Source organism: Hippopotamus amphibius, chromosome 13, assembly GCF_030028045.1.
Source record: "Hippopotamus amphibius kiboko isolate mHipAmp2 chromosome 13, mHipAmp2.hap2, whole genome shotgun sequence".
Classification (NCBI taxonomy): Eukaryota; Metazoa; Chordata; class Mammalia; order Artiodactyla; family Hippopotamidae; genus Hippopotamus; species Hippopotamus amphibius.
In genome coordinates this window covers 69,942,131-69,962,497 of record NC_080198.1, presented here as the reverse complement: position 1 = coordinate 69,962,497, position 20,367 = coordinate 69,942,131, and the positions used below count along the sequence as shown (strand labels likewise).

General features: G+C 39.1%; 1 protein-coding gene across 1 annotated transcript in view; it reads right to left on the bottom strand.

Moving 5' to 3' along the window:
• The window catches only part of LOC130834485 (rho GTPase-activating protein 20-like), a 29,225-nt gene extending 9,923 nt beyond the window's left edge, over positions 1-19,302 (bottom strand). The window contains exons 1-8 of the mRNA XM_057704629.1: positions 19,238-19,302; positions 18,112-18,279; positions 13,614-13,763; positions 11,157-11,198; positions 10,441-10,525; positions 6,581-6,658; positions 4,068-4,134; positions 1,340-1,540 (exon numbers count right to left, since the gene is read on the bottom strand). Of these exons, the coding sequence (XP_057560612.1) occupies positions 1,340-1,540; positions 4,068-4,134; positions 6,581-6,658; positions 10,441-10,525; positions 11,157-11,198; positions 13,614-13,763; positions 18,112-18,279; positions 19,238-19,302 (856 nt within the window). The remainder of the gene's footprint in view (positions 1-1,339; positions 1,541-4,067; positions 4,135-6,580; positions 6,659-10,440; positions 10,526-11,156; positions 11,199-13,613; positions 13,764-18,111; positions 18,280-19,237) is intronic.
• Positions 19,303-20,367: the final 1,065 nt, after the last annotated feature.

The window sequence follows — 20,367 nt, the reverse complement described above, 5'->3', positions numbered from 1 at the left end:
GTCCACCTTAGGCTCTTCCTGCCCTGGCATGTATACCTCCATCATTTTAAAAGGAGAGAATGAAGAAAGCAAATACATTCTTAAATCCAGGAGGAGATTTTTCTACCTTAACATGTACAGAAGTTTAAGATACATGTTTAGATAGGTTGAGTTGTTTTATGCAACCTGGTTTCCCTATTCTTAACCTGACTGTATTATTTTTAAAGCTATCCAAATGTACTCATGTATTCCAACTGTATTCATTCACTGTTCAGCTTTAATAAGAATACTCCTAAGAAGAGTGCTCTATCCCTTGCTGTAAAGCTATATATCCAGCTACTCTATGAGCATAGACAGAAAGCAAAATAGACATTGAGTCCTATACTTTCTCAAAGATACTTTCAGGCTTAGTTGGACCTCTCATAATGTACATTAAAGTTCATGTTGCCTCTGTGACCAATCAAAATATATGCTATAGCCATGAAAAATATGGAGACTAGTAAACAAGCTAACCTTACAACCTCATCTTTCTTACACAGTCTTGGCAAGGTGTAGTTTAGTGTTTCCTGATGCTCAGATTAGGGTTTGAATATTAAAAAAAATATATAATTTTTGAAACTTTTTGCTTACAGAATAACAATCATAACAATAAAAATACTTTAAGTAGGAATTCTATTCTGGCCCCAGTACTTCCCAGATTAATTAAGAACATTTTATTCAGAGAAAGAAATATTAGTGAGACACTATTGGAATGGTAGGGGGAGAAAATTGCAAGAGGGAAGATTTTTAAAAACCCCAGCCATAAACGTTCAGTTCCAATCGCAACCTGGGTCTGAAGCAAACGTGGAAATGAGACTGCTGTGGGGGTAGAATTAAGAGTTCAATTCTAACCAGAACCCCCAGAGCCACTTCAGCCTAAGTCCAGAATAGATTTGAAGTCTTTTCTAAGCCATACAGTCATCTAACCACCTCCTGTGAAGGCACGAGATGCTAGACACAACATGGGGAACATGTGTTCCCAGGCCATAAGAAGCTCATACTCTAATAAGACACACAGATGCGTACAGATGTAATTATATGTAGGCAGTGCTCTGGGGATACAGAGAAGGGAGATGTGTACCTGGAGGAATTAAAAAACAAAACAAAACCAAAAAACCAAAAGCCAAAACCTTCCTGGAAGTGAGTTGGATCTTGATTTCAGACCTTTGGTGTTTCTCTGAGCTTGATTCTGTGGGTATTGGGGCCTGCCTATACGGTTCCCTTAACCCCACATGGAGAATCGGCTGTATGTCATGAGTTTGTTTACAGCAGGAGAGACAAGAGCCAAGGGAAGACACTTGCAGGAAAGGAAGGGGCTCACCTTTCCCCTGCTGATTCCTGGCTTGGTTCCTGGCTGTGTGCTTGGGTTTCAGGATAAACCGGCCTTGGATCTCTTGTGACTCCTGCTGCAGTGGGAAGGGCTCCTGGAGGGCAGAAGGAGAGGTGGAGTCCTCCGATCCCTGCTGCAGGAGCACAGTAGCTGGAAGATGGCTCATTTTAATTCCATATGGATATTCATGCCCTATGTGGAGAAAAATCTACATATAGATTCAGGCTGATATGATGGGTACAGTCAAACCTACCTTACCATGAGCAAGTGCCCCACACTGGTGTGGCTGCTGTTCTTCTGGGGCTTCTGGGTAGAGAAGGCTGTACTTTCTGAGTAGGATGTGCACTGTCATGGGGGACACCCTGCAAAAAGCAGGTGCCCAAGCAAATGAGTTTAAATAGTAAAGAGAAGAATGTTTTGAGACACCTTGCTTGGTTTGGAATGTATATATCCATCCCTGCATTGCACAATGTTGACTTTTGTTGTGTTTCCATCTGAGAATATTGAAGGCCTTCTAGTTTCTGCCTTGACACTCACTAGATTGTACATCTCAGGCAAGCCTTACGTTCTTCCTTTGAAATGCTCACCCTCACATAGACTGATAAGGAGCAAAGTAAATATATGAATAAACATTGGTGCTTAATATTTTTAAAATGATTGGGCTATATACGTTAAGAATTGCTCTGATCACTGTTCTCTCACACATGTCAGTTTAACACACAGATTTTTCATTTCCTTTTGTCAGTTCAACAGCCAGAGCTATTCCAGAGCAGCGGGGTGGTTTGCCTTTATGTTTCCCTCCCATTGCTGCCTTCCCTCCGTGGGGGGGGTTCCTGCGAGGCAGTGATCAGAGGCAAGGCTGCGCGGTGGTGGAAACCCGGAAGCAAAGTGCAAACCAGTGTTTACAGAGTGGAAAACCACACCAGAAATCCTCAGGAGGTGCCTGCCAAGGGATTTGTTTTGCTCTTTCATGCTTTACATTGCTTCCTCTCCATAGAATGCCCAAAGACCCTGTGTTGTGATGTGGATTTCATTTTTTAAGAATAGAAGGAAAGTTCCTTTTCTTTTGTTTCTGATTTATTATTGAATGTAACTTGGGGAGCTCTTGCTTTTGCTTTTCATCTAACATAAGTGCAATGTCAGCGTTCTGTTCAGAGCAAGAATCACAGTGACTTCCATCCTTTAAAGCAAAAGAAGCTTCCATGACAGCAATAAAATGCAACCAAATCACCAGGATAACCAGGAGCTAATCCGTAACTGTGAGTTGAGAGCAGGTTAGGAAATGCATTCAGGGTGACTGCTGAGGTAGCATCATGAAGGCCAGGCTCTTAGGAGTCCTTAGAGCCAGCCACGGTGCGTGAAGCTGTTCTAAGCCTAAAGATTGTCATTTACATGGTTTTGTTTAAATGAATGCATTTCATTAAAATAAATATATTTAAGTACTCGATTTTTTTCACCTTATTGCTGGTGGACTTTTACAAAAATGTCAACATTAAACAAGAAAAACACATGAAATAGGTGAGGGGAGTTTGTCCTCAGCTTGGTGCTTGGTGACTCCATGTATTTCTGAGACTGGGAATATACATATCATAGAAAAAGCTCAGTTGATTAGATTTTCTAGATCACTTGAAAACGTTCTTCAGGTCACTTGAAAGAGTAAAAGCCTCACAGGATTATTGAAGAGATTAAAAAAAGAAAAAAGAGGGAATGCTCTAAGATTTCTAGCAGAAATCATTGTCACCGTTACTGTATTGCAAGTTCTGCTACAGGTTTTGTCCTTTCCTTTGTTTTATTCCCTCCTTTTTTCACTGACCACACTGAACAGACTTGCTGATCTAAGAAAAGCAAGTCTTTCCTAGCTTTAGAAAAGCTAGATTATTTTTAGCTATTATTATATTATTATTATTTCTAACTATTATATAATAACTATTGTAGGAAAGATGGAATCTACGTATCAAAAACCTCAAGAGCAATGCTGGTAAACAGCTTGAGAAACAGCAAAGTACAGGTGGTTTAGTCAGTGAAGACTTGAAGAATCTGACTGTGATTATCTCATTCTCTTTATGATGCTGAGAAAAGTTTTGGGCACAGAGCAGATTATTAAATAAATGTACTCGGGTACAGAGGCATGGCTGGATTTTAGAAGAGTCTCACAAAATAGAGACTGCTTAGTAGTTAGGAAATGGATCAGAGGACTTCAAGACTGGAATATGAAAAGTATAGGGAAGGTGGGAAGGAGTTGCAGGAGGGAGAGGATATGGGGATATATGTATAACAGCTGATTCACTTTGTTGTACAGCAAAAACTGGCACAACAGTGTGAAGCAATTATATTCCAATAAAGAGCTTAAGAAAAGAAAAGTAATGTATGAGAAAAAAAAATTCCAGTTTGTGTTGCTTTCATACCTAAGTAAGTAAGTACGTAGGGAGGTAAATCAATGTTTTCAAGACAAGTCTGTTTGTCAAGTGAAAAAAGTAAAGAAGAAAAATTCCCATTTCTCTCCCCAGCTAGACCGTAAGTTGCTGAATGAAGAGATGTTATTAGTGCTCAGGATAGAGTAAGTGCTTGGAATTCGTTAATAAATGTATGAATAAATATTGCATGAGATTTTCATTTTTAAGGGTATTTAAGTTCAAGACTGATCAGCTATTACTTTGAGACTTTAGAGTTACAGTTTTGAACCCAATCAACCCCATCTTAGGTTTTCCCTGACACTTACCGATGAGTGGGTATGAGGCCTCTTTCTTACCAGAACTGGCCCACAGCTGGTAATCTTTCTCAGAGCCCTTGGAGACAAAAAGAACTGTGTGTCACAGCAAATCTTCCCAGTAGGTACTTGAAGAACCCATTTCCTTAGCACTTTTATACTTCCAAAGAGAAAGAATTTGGGCCAGTATAAATGCTATGTGGTGCATGGGGGTGGCTACAATTTTTGAGTTAACAATGCTGATTTCAGGATCTCCTGTCTCTTTTGCAGCCTCCAGTGGACCTTCTGAGATTCTTGTCCTTTTTGGTAAAGGGTGGGGATCTATGGGACCACAGTGCAATTAGCCCCTCACTTTGTGGGCGGCCCATGGCATAAAAAAAATCGCAGTAATGCCCCTTCGCTGTGGAGGAGAAGTCTAATCTCAGGAGTCCTGCTTTCTGCTGTCTCTAGATTCCTTGGAGAATGTTGGCTTTTGGCTTCGAATATCCCAGCCCAGACAAGCATGTTGTCCAGAGAGCCACACACTCTGCCATGACCATTCCTGAGCAAAGTACAACTTGAAAGGCATCATAAGCTCAGCAACCATGAGCAAAAGGAGACAGATGCCCAAGAGGCTTTGAGTAGATGGCAGAATCAAGTCAGCCCACTGGCTCTGATGCAGATGAGTGCCATTCAAGGGAGAGAAGGGACAAGGACTGTAGCCTAGAGAGTGTCAGATGCAGAAAACAATCACTGCCTAGGAATATTGGATATCCCATTTGAAACAAGCCTAAATTATAAAAAATGCTGAATTAAAGAGTCCTCCAGGAGAGGATAAAGCAAAAAAAATGTTTGAAATAGAGTTGTTGGTGATAGGTACTATGCTTGCCCTTGACTTCTGATTAAAAACCATGGCCTTGCCATGAAGGAGGCAAGGTCCCAGGTAGTGGAAGCAGTCACACACACACACACACACACACACACACACAGCTAAACCTGCTCAAAATTGTATTGCAAATAAGAAGTGAAAGCTAATAAAAAATCTTTTCTTTTAAGGTAAAGATTGAAAAAACTGTGTTGGAATCCCTTAAATCAGGCATACACATATAGGCAAATAACCCCAATTCTTCATTAAAATAGAAATTTTTTCTTGTCTAGTGAGATTGATCACTTTAAGCAAAGGAAAATTACAAAAATGAAATAAAATGAGCTCTAACATTAATCAGTCTCCCCAGCCTTATCCCTAAAACCACTCTCTTGTAAGATTTAATTCTTATTCAGGACATACGTATCAAATAGGTTAGAAATCAATGCAGAGGGGTACTTCACCCAGTGCATATAAATTCAATTTTATTTATAATGTATTATTAAATTCCATTTTTACAGAATCAACACTTTCTTATATCACATTCTGGCTGCCCTGAGTTTTTAAGGGGCTTTATTATACCACTGAGTCAGACAAAACTTAAATACAAATATTTTAATTATGTCATTTCACAATAGCAAGACATTTTCGCATTTATGTATATGTATATATATATATATAAATATATATTCATATTTGTATATATAAATTTTATATAAGGAGCCGTGCTTTACAAGTGCTTTTTTCAATTCTGTCCATCTGAATGTCCCTCTCCCTCTCTTTTCCCCTATGCACCCTCATCCCCATAGCCATCCCTTTCACCAAAAAATTCTTACAAGCCATAACAGTCCTATCAAAACATAAAGGAGAGGGAGTCGTGGGAGGGAGGGAATATGGGGATATGTGTATAAATACAGCTGGTTGACTTTGGTGTACCTCAAAAACTGGTACAAGAGTGTAAAGCAATTATATTCCAATAAAGAGCTTTAACAAATAAAATAATCAAAATATCAAAAAAAAAAAAAAAAAGGAACAGACACTTGAAAGCAAAACAAGATGAAAGTGATGTGTACACAGATGCCCCCAGATCCATGGTCTTACTCAGAACTTCTCTTCTTTACCAGTTCACAGGTGGCATTAGCCATCTAGTTCTCAGGACCTGCATCAAGGGGATGTAGTGTCTAGCCAGGTGGTCTTTATGTCAAATTTACAACAAAACATATCATTTAGGATTTCTGATGCTGAGATTGAGTCCTCAGGTGGCAATCAGGATAAACAGGGATGGGACTAGAGGAATCAGGAATGAAGATACAGAAAGAACAGTCCTAGAGAGGAGGAGATGTTTAGAATCTTATAAGATTTTATTGTCTATATATATAATATAGACAATAAAAAGCACGTTTTCATTAGCACTCTAAAATTATAGCCCGATTTCATTATGCTGTGACTTTCAACTCACACAAAATTTAAAATGAGAATACAAGAATAACATGCATAGGCTAATAATATAGCTTTGCTGCCTTCAACTTCTAAATTTAGGGGACAAAATATGACTTACATATCTGTAATAATCAGCTGTCTTATGATGGTAGGTACATTACACACACACACACACACACATACACACGAATCTCAAAAATCAAAGTTGGTTTTTAACTAAAAATAACTTTCAGGTACTTACAGTTATTCCTAGCTTTGAAAGTGACATGTTGATAACATCATTCACTGTGTCTGAATTTGTTACTGTTATAGTTACAGACTGCAAGAAGCAAGAAAAATTGCTATAAATAAGTTTTAAACAGGTGAGTAAATAACTATTGTCAAATTATTTATCCATATTCTAAAGGCAAAGCTTGTTTTCAGGTAATGACAATGTAAAGCGCATGTAGAACACAAACCCCTAATTATAGTTGATTTCCATTTCTTTATATAACATGAAGCTAGCTAGGAGAAAGCATTTCAGTAAAACAGATATTTCTCTTAAAGGATTTGTGGCACACAAAATATAGAAGCTTAAGTAAGAAAGAGAAAGACAGAATTCTGAGAGGGCACATGGGCTGGTCTTCAGCACCTTAAGGCTGTGTCTATAATGGAGGAAGGATAGTTTAAAAAGAAGGATCTGGACCCTCTTCTCTCTTCCTGAGTTGTGTTTTTATAGTATGGTTTTATTGCTTTGCAATTACATAGTAAAGTAAATTAGTAAAATTAGAATAAGAGCTGGCTATAAAATATATTTCTAAAAAAACTACTATTTAGTGAGTACTTTCTCTGTGTCAGGTATCATGGTTACTAAGATTTTCATGATTGAAATCTGTTGAGGACTTCCCTGGTAGCACAGTGGTTAAGAATCCAACTGACAATGCAGGGGACGCAGGTTCGATCCCTGGTCAGGGAAGATCCCTCATTCCGAGGAGCAACCAAGCCCGTGTGCCACAACTACTGAGGCTGCGCTCTAGAGCCCGAGAGTGACAACTGCTCCGCCCGTGTGCCACAGCTACTGAAGCCTGCACGCCTAGAGCCTGTGCTCTGCAACAAGAGAAGCCACCGCAATGAGAAGCCCGCGCACTGCAATGAAGAGTAGTCGCCTCTCGCTGCAACTAGAGAAAGCCCTCGTGCACAGCAACAAAGACCCAATGCAGCCAAAAATAAATAAATTAATTAATTAATTAAAAAAAAGAAATCTGTTGAGTCAATTAAATAAAATCAATGAATCTAGGAAATGAGATTGTAAATTTTAAAGATTCCAGTTCCATTTCGAACTCTGCCCGTGAATAGGGTATTTATAATAGCTCTACCACACATCACATTAAGAAACTGCTCCAAAAAAATAGGAAGACACTTTATAGAAAATTAATATGAGGTAATAATGATTAAAATTTTGCAAACTTGGTGAAAGACATAAATTTACAAATTCAAGAAGTTCAGAAAATGCCAAACAGGCAGATTCGAAAAAGACCATGCTTTGAAACTTCATCGCCACGCTGCTAAAAACGAAAAATAAAGAAAAAATCTTGAAAGCAGCCAAAGAAAAATGACAAATCACATACAGGGGATTAATGTTTGAGCACAGAATACTCATCAGAAAACACAGAGACTAAAAGACAATGGAACATCTTTAAAGTGCTGAGAGGAAAACATTTGCAAACAAAATTCTATAGCCAGCAAAAATCGCCTTCAAGAGTTAAGGTGAGATAGACTTTTTAAAAAGTCTTTATTGACTTTATTACGATATTGCTTCTGTCTTATGTTTTTTGGTTTTTTTTGACCCTGAGGCACGTGGGATCTTATCTCCCTGACCAGGGACTGAACCTGCACCCCTTGCATTGGAAGGCAACGTCTTAACCACTTGGCTGCCAGGGAAGTCTCCCAAAGTAAAGACATTTTTAGATAAAAGAAACTAAGAAAATCTGTTAGCACCAGATCTGTACAAGAAAAGCTAAGGACAGTTTCCTCAGGATGAAATGAGGTAGTACCAGAGGGAAACTTGGATCTTCAGGAAAGAAAAACATCAGAAATGTTTATTTTGTGTAAATTATATATAAAGTTGATTTTTTAAAATTTCAAGGTGATTTTCTGTGAAAAATTCTGAGTGTATCCCGCTGCCACAAATCAAAGCTGGCAGAGATAAAGAGTGGGCTTTGCTACAGGAGAACTCTCTCGTCTCATCTCCCTCAACCATTGCATTTATCTGGTGCTCAGAAACAGATCAGAATATTTGCATGGCTTTTGCTGTTGGCCAGGAAATAACTGTCTTAAACTACCTCTTCTTCTGTCTGCAAATACTATTTTATGTGATCTAGAGCTACTGTAAACTAGAGCAGAACAGAATGTCATAAAAAGTACCCAGAATATCTTGTCACTGTAAATGTTTTGGCTACTGCAGTACACGTTCAGAAATTAAATGATATACAGATAACTGGGGCTAATGGTGTGACTTTTTTTTTTTCTCCAACAGCGGAAACAAAATCAGGTAGAAATATGCTGGTAATTTCAGAGTATCATCCCTTTCAGCTCAATTCGATCCTGACATTCTTCAGAATGAAAGACCTTTCAGAAGTCTTCTGCATTTGACATGACTAAAAGCAACACCATCCCCTTGATCCTGTACTGGAAAGGGGACAGCACTGAGGTCAGCTGACAAAATGGGAACATGAATGGTTGATTAAAGTATTACATCAATGTTAAATTTAGTAAAGGTCATAACTGTGTGGTGGTTATATGAGAGAAGATCCTCATTCTTAGGAGATACCTCAGTATTTAAGCATAAAGGGCCATGGTGTATGTATGACCCTCAAAAATAGTTAGACACATACACCTACAGAGAGAGAGAGAGAGAGGGAGGGAGAAATGATAAAGCAAATGGAACAAAGTGTTCATAAATAGATGAATCTAGGTCAAGGGTATATGGAGTATTCTTTGCACTGTTTTTATTTTTGTAGCTTTTCTGTAAGTTTGCAATTATTCCAAATAAAAACATCACAGGAAAGAAAGAAAACTGTGGAAACAATCCAAACCACAATGTATGTAAGTAGCAACAATTAGAAGAAAAAATGTTTAATTTCGATAGGAAATACCTGCTTATGAAAATTACTTTATTACAGTGAACCACTAAAGCCGTTATTAGAAGAATCCAGAGAAATATTATGGACACTTAACGGTCAGTATTCTTTCCATGCTTAAACAGTGTAGCTGTCGTGGATTCCTCTTGCTTCATATTGCCTAGGATTCACTTTTTATGAGGGAGAGTCAAAAATTATCCGCACTCCGGTTATATTAAAACTTCTGTTGGCTGTACTGTCTTATCAGCGCTTTCTGTTCAAGGCTACTGTCTCCCCAGTCACTGGTGTGGAGGTGTGAACGTGTTACATCAGTTCATTTGTAACTGCAGTGCAAGCAAAAATGGATGCCCCACTTGTGATCTGCACAAAAGAAGAGCAGCGTGCAGTGATTTGTTTTTTGTGCTCTGAGGGTGTACCCGGTGCCGATATTTATCGAAGACTTTGTGTGCAGTATGGAGAAAGTGTTTTGTTGTGACGAAGTGTGTATGAATGGATAGAGGAGTTCAAGGAAGGTCACACAAGTGTTAGCCATCAAGAAGGAGCCAGATTCACTTCTGATGAAGAAGTGAAGACAGCAGTGCATTTGAACATTTTTAATGAGGGAATATGAAAGCTTGTTGACAGATGGACAAAGTGTGTTGAAAAGCGAGGAGATTACATCGAAAAATGATGTATTTGTCTTCTCTGAAAGTTAAATTCTACAGCCAGAGTGCAGATAATTTCTGACTCACCCTTGTGTGTGTGTGTGTGTGTGTGTGTGTGTGTGTGTTTGTGAAGACACACATTTTTATAGGAAAATACATGTTCCCACATAGTACTTTCTAAATACTCCCTCTCTCTTTCCACTCTCTTTCATTCTCCCTCCCTCCCACCCATCCCATCTCTCTCTCTCTCTCTCTTTCTCTCTCCTGTATATCTCTATCAGTTTCATTTTGCTAAGTCAAGAACTTGGAATTTCATGTTTGATCTTAAAAACACTTACACAGGCACAGTTCTTGATGTCCTCAGTGAAGATTTTGAGGGGAATGCTTTTTGGCTGGTCCTTCTCTTTGGCTAACTTGATGTACCTAATAAAATTCAGTAATAACCCAAAACAGAGTAGACGAATTAGCTATTAGCTTATTTTCAAATCAATCTGTGTTGCTAATATTTTAAATAGTCTTTTTTATTCTCAAAGCATATAGATAGACTCAACAAAATCAAATTAGGGGTTGGAAGAAAATATGCAAAAATGTTTCAGGAAAATAAGATATGACCCAGAAAATAACAGGTCTCCTTTGTCATGTGAGATGTGGGCAGCGGATCCAGTCCTCAAAGCTTTCCTGCCTAGGTTGGCAGGCCCAGTGCCTTCCTGGGTTCAAGGGTAGGAAGTAGCAGTTGCTTTGAGAATCATTCAGTACAGTCAGTAACCTGCACTTATGGAAATTTAATATATGTTTTGAGAATAATGTTAGCTCCGGCCATAAGGATGGAGAAAAGGGAAAGATGAGAGTGATCATCAGAACTTCCTCAAAAATAAGCAGAACATACATGTAAATGAGAGAACAGTATTTGCAGTAGGAGCCATGATAAATCTACACAAGAGGGTAGTCTAACAATTCCTACCAAAGAGAGGGAGAAAAGTTTGGGGGCACTGCCTTGAAGAGATTTGTATTCTTCTATCATGGATTAAAGATTTAAGATACGTATACAAAATACCTTTGAAGGAAAGAGTGCCATTTTTCCTTTAGTTTGGAAGAACTGTAATATTAAAAAATGGGAGAAAAAATTACATGAAATACTTACACTAACATATTAAGACTTGTACTAACATATCAAGTGCCATTCCAGGTAAAAATATCAGCAGCCAGTTGGTAACCGATGTGTATGCATGTGTAAGTTGTACCTTCCTCATAACTGGGCTTTTGATGGATGGACTCTGCTCTTTTTCAAGCAGTATTACAGCGATCGCAAGTAGATCTTAAGAGAAATTGGTTTGGAATCTAAACACTTGATTGCAGCTGTGTGATGCAAGCTGTGTCATCACGGGCAAGTCGCTTAACCACTCTGAGCTTCAGTTTTCAGAACTGAAGAAGGGTTAATTATACCTCAGAGTGTTCTTGCAGCTGGAAGTGCGATTCAGGTATAAAGAACATTATTATTCAGATTACATCATACTTAGGAACTGGCATTTGGATGGAACTGTCTTGTCCCAGAAACAAGAGTATCTTTTTAGGGAAAAAAACCCTACAGTATTTTATTCCTTTATGTGTATAGCGTATAGCAGATTGTAATACATTAAATTAGTTTCTAGAAAACACGTTTTTCAGTACTGTGATCCTCTGATCGAGATCAATCTACCTACTGCTAAGTTATTAAAGAGTAGTAGTTTGTCTGCTAAAGTTTGTGCAGCATTTACTATCCAAAGCTGAAAATGTTTTAAGTCTCATTCATGTGTGGACTTATCACTTACTAGCTTTTATTTATTGTAGTACATTTCACATAACATAAAATTGACCATGAGTGACCTTCAGTACATTAACAGTATCGTGCAACCCTCACCACTATCTGGTTCTGGAGCATTTTCGTCACCCAAAAGCAAACCCAGTGTCCATTAAGCAGTCACTCCCCATCCCCCCAACCTCAGGCCCTGTACCACATTTTGTTTATACATTCATCAGTTGATAAACACTTAGGCTTGTTTATTTGGCTATTGTGGATAATGCTTCTGTGAGCATGTGTGTATAGATTTTTGTGTGGATGTGTGTTTTCATTTCCTTTGGGTATATACCCAGAATATATATGTTCTCCAGGGGCTGCCACATTTTATCTTCCCGTCCGCAACGCTGCTCCTGCCCCCTCCATCACCATTTCAGGACGTGTTTTAATCAGGAAGTGGAAATGCCCACTTATCTCCGCAACCGACATATGTACATGACACAGCTTCTAATTACTCATGGCAGTCTGCGGGAGAGCAAAACAGCCAATGGCAAAAGCGCTAGGTGCCAGGCATTGTCATACATGCCGTATATGTTCTTACACAGATTTTTAGCCAGTATGACACGTGTGAACCTGCCTTTCGCATTCCCCCCTCACTAGAAAACAAGAATCTTGGACCCTCCCTTATCATAATCTTTGAATATTCCCAGTTGAAACTGCTTCCTTTCACTTGCAACATGGAAAAGATGTTAAGCCATAGGAGCTGATAATCTTTCGAGAAGTAAGTCATGGAAAGTAGACATGTAGAAAATGACACAAATCATGTTTCTTCCCAAAAAGCTTTGAAAACGTTCCTGAAGTCAACAGCTGCATTCTAGAATAGAGTATAAATTAACAACTTGGCAACATTTTCGTTGTCCTGTCTTTGTGATGGTGCCAGAGATTTTGGTGGAGTGGGGCGGGGGGGACAAGAAAGAGGAGTGTTGAGTGCCTGTGATGAACACTCAGTGTGCATAAGAATGAGACTTGAGGTGTGGTTGTTCCCAAAGGGCAGGCATAAGTGTTGCGTGACCCCTGGGAACCCAGCAGTGTCAACCTAGGATGTCCACATTCCCCATCCTCACTCCAGCCTAAGGATGCGTCTTGGAAAACTGACCTGTACTCCATGAAATCATACCTTTGTTTTAGACTGTCACCCCTCTGCAGACACCAAATAAGATAACCTGTACACAGCAATTTAGGCGACCTAGTATTTGATGAAATGATGAATGTTATGTGTCTAATTAAATCCTGTTTTTAAGGGAATTAATTTGGGAATATAAAGTCAGTTTTTCAAATGTAATTGTACTTGCTCAAGAAAGATATTCTAGTGATTTAAAGACACAGATACTCCCTTGAGATTAGGGGGCAGGAAGTTGGAGCGGGTTCCTAGGGTCTTGCTCTCATGCTCCTCCTTCCCGATACACGAACACCATGAACACATGAAGATGCAACTTCCCAAGCTCACATGGCCCATTGAAAAACCGCTGGTCAAAACCAAAGGAAGTTATTCCAGTAGTTCCCACTATTTATGATCAATATGCATGTATTTGCACATAAAAACCGTTTTTGGGGAAAGTACAAGGCATACAAGTGTCATGGGCTGTCAAAAGGTGATCACTGGCGTGATATACGATCAGATTTAAGTGTTTTCCTTTTTTAACCCTTACAAATACAGGACCAAGCTGTAGGTCTTACCTGAAGGTGGCCACAAAGTTCACCGTGGGCCAGCCTAGGACAAAGGACTTCCTGGCACCAATGTTGGCTTCACCAACTTTGTCTGTACAGTTGGCAGTCCACACGGTGCTCAGTGGTATTTCATTTTTTACCTTCAAGTTCTTTTTATACCTGGAAAGAACCAAACAACACTTCTGTTAGTCTGTTTCTTAAATGTAATGGGAGAAGCTGTGTTCATGCTAAGGATGCTAGTTCTCACTGCTCCAGGGCAAAGCATGTCTCCTTCATCTCTGTTACTCTGTGTGCACAGCATAGCGAGTAGTTTGATAGACCTTTTCAAAGTGTGTGCTGAGCAGAGGCTGGTCCAGGAAGGCCCTGAAAGCACTTCCTCGATGGCAGGAAATAGGCATTTTCTGAATGTTGAGTGTTGAGTATGGACCATCGTTTATATTTTAGAGCTTTTTTTAGAGAACCATTAACTCATTCTTATATTTGTTATTTATGACACTATATATTATATATGTATTTTTGTAATTATAATTTATTATACACTCACGTCTTGCCTACTTCAAAAAGTATTGAGGGGCTGAACAAAGATACATGGTACATGGTTTGTAAAAATAATTATACAGTCTTTTTCCTAGCAGAGACAGGCAAAATAAAAGCTGGGATTAGAGAGATTTAAAATACATTTTCAACCTTAATTTTTAAAAAGATTTTTTAGTATAGGTTATTTTAAGTTTCCTTTCTCAAGATTTTGTTCATACAATTTTCTCTTTGATTATAGCTAAAACTGAAAAACTGTTAGCATACAGGCTGAACCCCAACTGAAAAATCAGTCAGTCAATCTCAGACCAGTGGCTAGGGTGTCTCATGTGTAAGTGATAGATATACTTCCCATTTATCTCTGGGGAGTCAGAAGGTGATTGTCACCAGTGAAACTGCTTTCTGACAGTTTCTGCTGATTCTCTTTTGACTTCTGATATGGAAACTACCATATCTTTTGGTTAATTCACAAATTGAACACTTAGGTGGGCCTAGGATTTAGATCTTTACAAGTCCTATGAAAGATGCCTAGGGGACTTGGGCACACTGCTCTGGAACTCCCCACTAGCCAGAACCACATGTAGAAACACTAAAGGTAGAATGAGATCAAAGACGCCTCACGTGCAGAAATCCCTGTGACTCTACTGATTCATGGAACAGTTAAAGCTACAACTCTTCAGTGGGATTTATGAAATGAAAATAATTTTGCAGGAAGCCCACTTGAAGGATAATCTAGATTCAGTGGGCACTATGAATATATATATATATATATATATATATATATATATATATGGAAACATACCTTATAATTCAAGGTGGCTTTTTTCTACACTTAATTTCAACAGTTTTACCCTATGTCTGTGTATTTTAAGATTTCTATGAAACACAATTATCAGATAAAATTCTTTTTCTACATAGTAATTCTAAAGATATTATGAAGCTAAAAATATATGGCCAATGGGGAAGATAGACACATATCTGCTGGATTTTATAGATTTTTTTTTCTGATGTAGATATCCATGTGTATTGACACCCAAAGTACTGTGCAGAAACTTCCCAATACACTGACCTTGCAAAAGTCATTTCAGTAATTCTCTTCTTAGTGAAATGAAGTGCCAAAAGTATCCACTCCCTTGAAACCAAACCTAGGAGTTATCCAAAAGTCCAGAGCATGGTTTCCACTCTCCTATAACATTGAGCACTTACCATATGCCAAGCACTATTGTAAATATTTTATAAACACTATTTCCTTTAATTGTCAAACAACCACACCAGGCAGTCTTTTTTAGCACCATTTTACAGAGGAGGAAACTCACAGAGAGGTTAGGTGAATTGCCAAAAGCAACAGAAACAGGGTTTGAACTCAGACAACCTGACTCATGAGCCTGTGCTCGTAACCACTTGGCCTCCATGGGTGTTGACCTGTAGGTCCCTGAAGAAGCCTCCTCCTCTTGCCTGTCCTCAGCCCCACCTCTTCCCACAGAGCCACCAGGCTTTCTGATGGGATTGTTCTTTTATTTGTGGAGTGAGATGATATATCTCATGATATCATACCAACAGAGCTAGATGCTAGCTTGGAAATGTTTAAACTGTATCACAACAAAGCTTTATACTACAGTGATTCTCCTAGGGTCTCATTGTGTTTCTTCACACTCAGTCACAACTCAGTGAGATTTTCTCAGTAGAGGTCAGAAAGAACAAAGCTAATGTAAACTAACTTGAGAAGAAGGGAGAGGAGGGCTGCAGTTTTCATTTCTATCGTGTGTCCCTTACTATGGATACCCCTCTCCTTTCCTTTACCTCAACCTTTATACCAGGGAGTAAGCCCCAATGGTTTGTGGAATTTATAGGAGTCTAGGGAGATTTCTCTTTACACAGGGGTGTCCCCTTAGATGCTTAGGAGAAGGGATTGTGGTGTATTCTGTAAGTATCTGTCATTTCACTGGTAAATTAATAGTAATCGTCATCTTTTGACCTAAATAAAATTCATTTTTTCATTGTTTCTGTATTCTTCAATAACTAAACATGAGGATAGTGATGTCTAAAGACGGTGTGAGCTACGTACAGTCCCTTCCCATTTGTAAATTCTTCATGGACCTCTACTAGTATTAATATCTTAGTATTTACAAAGCAGATCCTGTTCTAAACAACAGAGGTAATCATTTTATTTGAAAAATAACTTATTAAGCATTCTAATGAATATCAAAAGTGATATTGAAGGTTTCATCTGAGTTTAATTCTTGAGAACAGAATTTTCTAGTGTATGCAGTATGAAAAAGAAAGGACAAAAACCTCAAAACAATTTTCACTGAATATTAACATCCCACACAACTGGAGAAATATAATTTCTTTGTGAAGAAATAAACATTTTAATCCCCCTTATTATTACATACAAGCTAAAATTTACTTATTCTGACCAACTACATAGGTAGCAATCAGCTGTTTATTCCATTTGTGTTGATTTCTGTAGCATCAGTCTAAAGATGAGTGAGTTTTCACCTGAAGTCTGAAGGTGAGCTGAGGTAAAAGGAAACTTTATTCAGTCCCTCCACCCCTTCTTACGGCAAGTGGAAAAACTGGGTGCTAAACTCAGATTATTAATTGGAACAGACTGATTCAGGGCATAACACGGTCCTCCATCTAAAAAGATGAGGCACGACAGGGAAGAAGTACGTTTGTTATCACAGACGGCTATTTCTTTTTTGTTGTTTCTTTCTGGAATAAAAAAAAACAATTTTTCTTTCATATTAATAATGATCATGACTATACCTAAATGTGTTATGGGAATGATCTTGTAGGTAGTTTTCTAAAAATTGTGGAGAAAATTTGTGCAAGGTTGGCGGCATTCAGTCCTGCTAGTTATTGCAATGGAAGAATTGTGTTCCCCCCGCTCCCTGCCAACACCTTCACACCCTGACGCCCTCACTGCCAACACGACTATATTTGGAGATGGAGCTTTTAGGGTGTAATTAAGGCTTATGAGGTCATGAGGCTAAGATGCTAATCCAGTAGGATGGGTGGGCTTGTTAGAGGAGGGAGAGAGCTTTCTTCCACTCTCCCCACATCCATGCACTGAGGAAATGCCATGTGAACATACAGTGAGAGGACAGCCATCTGCAAGCCAGGAAGAGAGCTCTCATTAGAACTTCCCTACGCTGGTGCCTGATCTTGGACCTCCAGCCTCCAGAACTATCAGAAAATAAATTTCTGTTGTTTAAGCCACCAAGTCTATGGTATTAGTTGCATTTGTATTCAGGGTTGAGAGCAAAGTGCACCCAGTTGGTTCTGTCTCCAACATGTATTCCAGATCTGTCTGGCCTCATCTTTCATTTTCACTGTCAACCCCACGATGGAGCCTTTGTTCCTGTTCATCAGGACTGTTGCCTCCTCTAACTAGTCTCCCTGCTTCCACTCTTGCTTACCCAAAAGCCCATCATCTTCCAATAGTTAGAACGTTCTGCTAAAAATATACACTAGATATGGCTCCTATCCTAGTTAAACACCCTTCAGCAGAGTATTTCAACCCCTTCCAGGCCTGTGGAGACCCTCTGTGACCTGACTACCATATCACATCTAATGTCACGCCCCCTGCTTTAGGCTCCAGTCACACTGGCCTTCCCTGAACTCCTCCCTCCAGGGGACTGAGCTGCACCCACTTGGGCCTAGACGCCTAGGAGACTCATGCACCTTGGCTGGGGATGGTGGCTGCTGCTCACCCCGCAGGTCCAGTTTAGAGGCTGCCGCCTTGAGAGGTTCTCCTGCACAACCCCTCTCTAAGATGGTCCCATCTTCTACACGGTACCCTATCTCCCTTGTATCAGAAGCACTCATCACAATCTGTAATTTCCCCCTCTTATTTTTATCATCTGTCTGCAAGCCCCGGGCAAGAGAGACACTGTCATATTTTCCTACAATAAGGGTTAGCGAATGTGCAATTTTATGATCCTCGGGAGAGCATGTCATGTATACGCACTTGGTATTAGATATAAGCAACAAATCGCTGTATAAGAAGAGGTGCTGCTTCTGCCTCCTCCAGCCTCTTTTGAGTTCTACGGGGCTGTGGATCAGCAGGGTATGATTGGCTCCCTCAGAGGATGTAGTATTTTGGCTGTGGGTGTCCACCTCAACGGAAGGGCTTCTCCTGCAAAACACAAACACCATAGAACAGCTAGTCGCTGGTCAGATATGTGATGGAGTTTATGTTAAATGTCAAGCTCGACACATCTCTAAAAATTAGACTCAATCTCCCAAACAGGGCTTCATAGCTCAAACTCAGGAGTCAGTAAGTTATAGAAAGTTACTGAAAGAAATGAGGTCACCTAGGGAGTTGATATGGACAGAGAACAGTTTCAGGAACAAAACCCTGGGGCATGTGGACTCTTAAAGGTGGGGAAAAGAAGAAAGCAGCAAAGCTGCTCAGGAACTGTTAGGAAGAGGAGAACCAAGAGGCCAAAGGTAGAGAGTATGACAAGAAGGTAAAAACCACCACCACCAACAAACCAACAACAACCACCCAAAACAGGACAATGTGTGGCCTCATATAGATAAAATAAAAGGATATGGAGATTTGCAAAGAAGTAATTACAACAATTCAGTTTCACGTGAACATAAAACTTTAGATAACTGAGGATTCTGGAAGATTGACCCCAATCTTATCTAAGTATTCAAATTTGGGGGAAAATTCTCAAAGATCAGCAAATAATGCTGGAAACATCAAAAAGTTTCTAAGTATGGTAGTGCTTAGCTATTATTTGGTTGAGCTATGACTACGCTCTAACATAACTCTCAGGTCATGATAGGTAAAACAACTAAGTTGAACAGAAAATACTCTTTGATAAATAGAACAGACATTTTCATAGATCTACAGAAAGTTCTCCCCCGTGGAGCCAAAAAGTGTCTCCTACTCCCCACTCCACCCCAGGAATGTAAAGCTGCTCACTTGTGTTCAGCAGCACTGAATCCTATGAACACCAGTAGCTTTTCATGAAACCAGTGCTGAAGTTAAAAATTAGTTCATATGTCTTTGAGGAAATAAAACAAAACACTTCCTGTGACCACCATCTGTTTTGATGATCAAAAATAGTATATTAAAAGACTACCTGAGGCGGCGAAACCTTGAATGACCACCAAAAAGCTCAAAGTGCTCTCTGATTGACGCGAACATCGTTTTTTCTCCAATTCTTGGCACTGAAACCAGAGTATGTCTACAGCACTTGGCAGAGTACTGTGGACAAATCCACGAAAGCTCAGGATTCCGTAGTAGTCAAGATCACTGGCCATTATGATGTCAGAGTTTTGAGGCTTATGCTATAACTGACAAACGCCATACTTGTTTCGCTGACTTTGCTTCCACCTTTTCATATTTTAAAATTACTCTTTTTATTTTGAAATAACTGTAGATTCCCATGTAGCTATAGGAAATAATACAGAGTCTATAACCTTTTCCTCAGTTTCTCCCAATGGTAACATGTCTCTAAGGTATGATACAATATCATAACTAGGATATTAACATTGAAACAGTCAAGATACAGCACATTTCCATCACCTCAGCAATCCTTTAAATTACCCTTCTACAGCTATGTAGACTTCCCTCCAACTTTTACCACCTCTTTAATCCCTGGCAACCACTAATCTTTCTCCATTTCTTTAATTTTTGCCATTTTCAAGAATGTTATACCAATGGGATCATACAGTATGTCACATTTTGGGATTTGCTCTTGTCCACTCAGCATAATTGGAGATTCATCCAGATTGTTGCAGGTATAATAGTTCGTTTCTTTGTAACTCTTGGTAGTAGTCCAGGATAATGATGTATCACAGTTTGCTTAACCAACTGGGTTGTCTTCAGTTTTGGCCTGTTACAAATAAAGCCACAACAAAAACTTGTGTACACATTTTTGTGTCAACATAGGTTTCCCTTTCTCTAGGCTAAATGCCCAGGAGTGCAAATGTCTGGTTGTATGGTAGTTGTACCTTTTGTTTTTAAAGAAACGGTCAAATCATTTTCCAGAGTGGCTGTACCATTTCACATTCTCACCAGTACTGTATGTGTTTGTTTCCCCAAATCCACACAAACATTTGGTGGTGTCATTTTTTATTTTAGGCATTCTGATAGCTGGGTAGCTCCATCTCATTGTGGATTTAATTTGCATTTCCCTAATAGTTAATGACACTGAACATCTTTTCATGTGCTTATTTGCCATCTGTATATCTTCTTCAGTTTTACGAA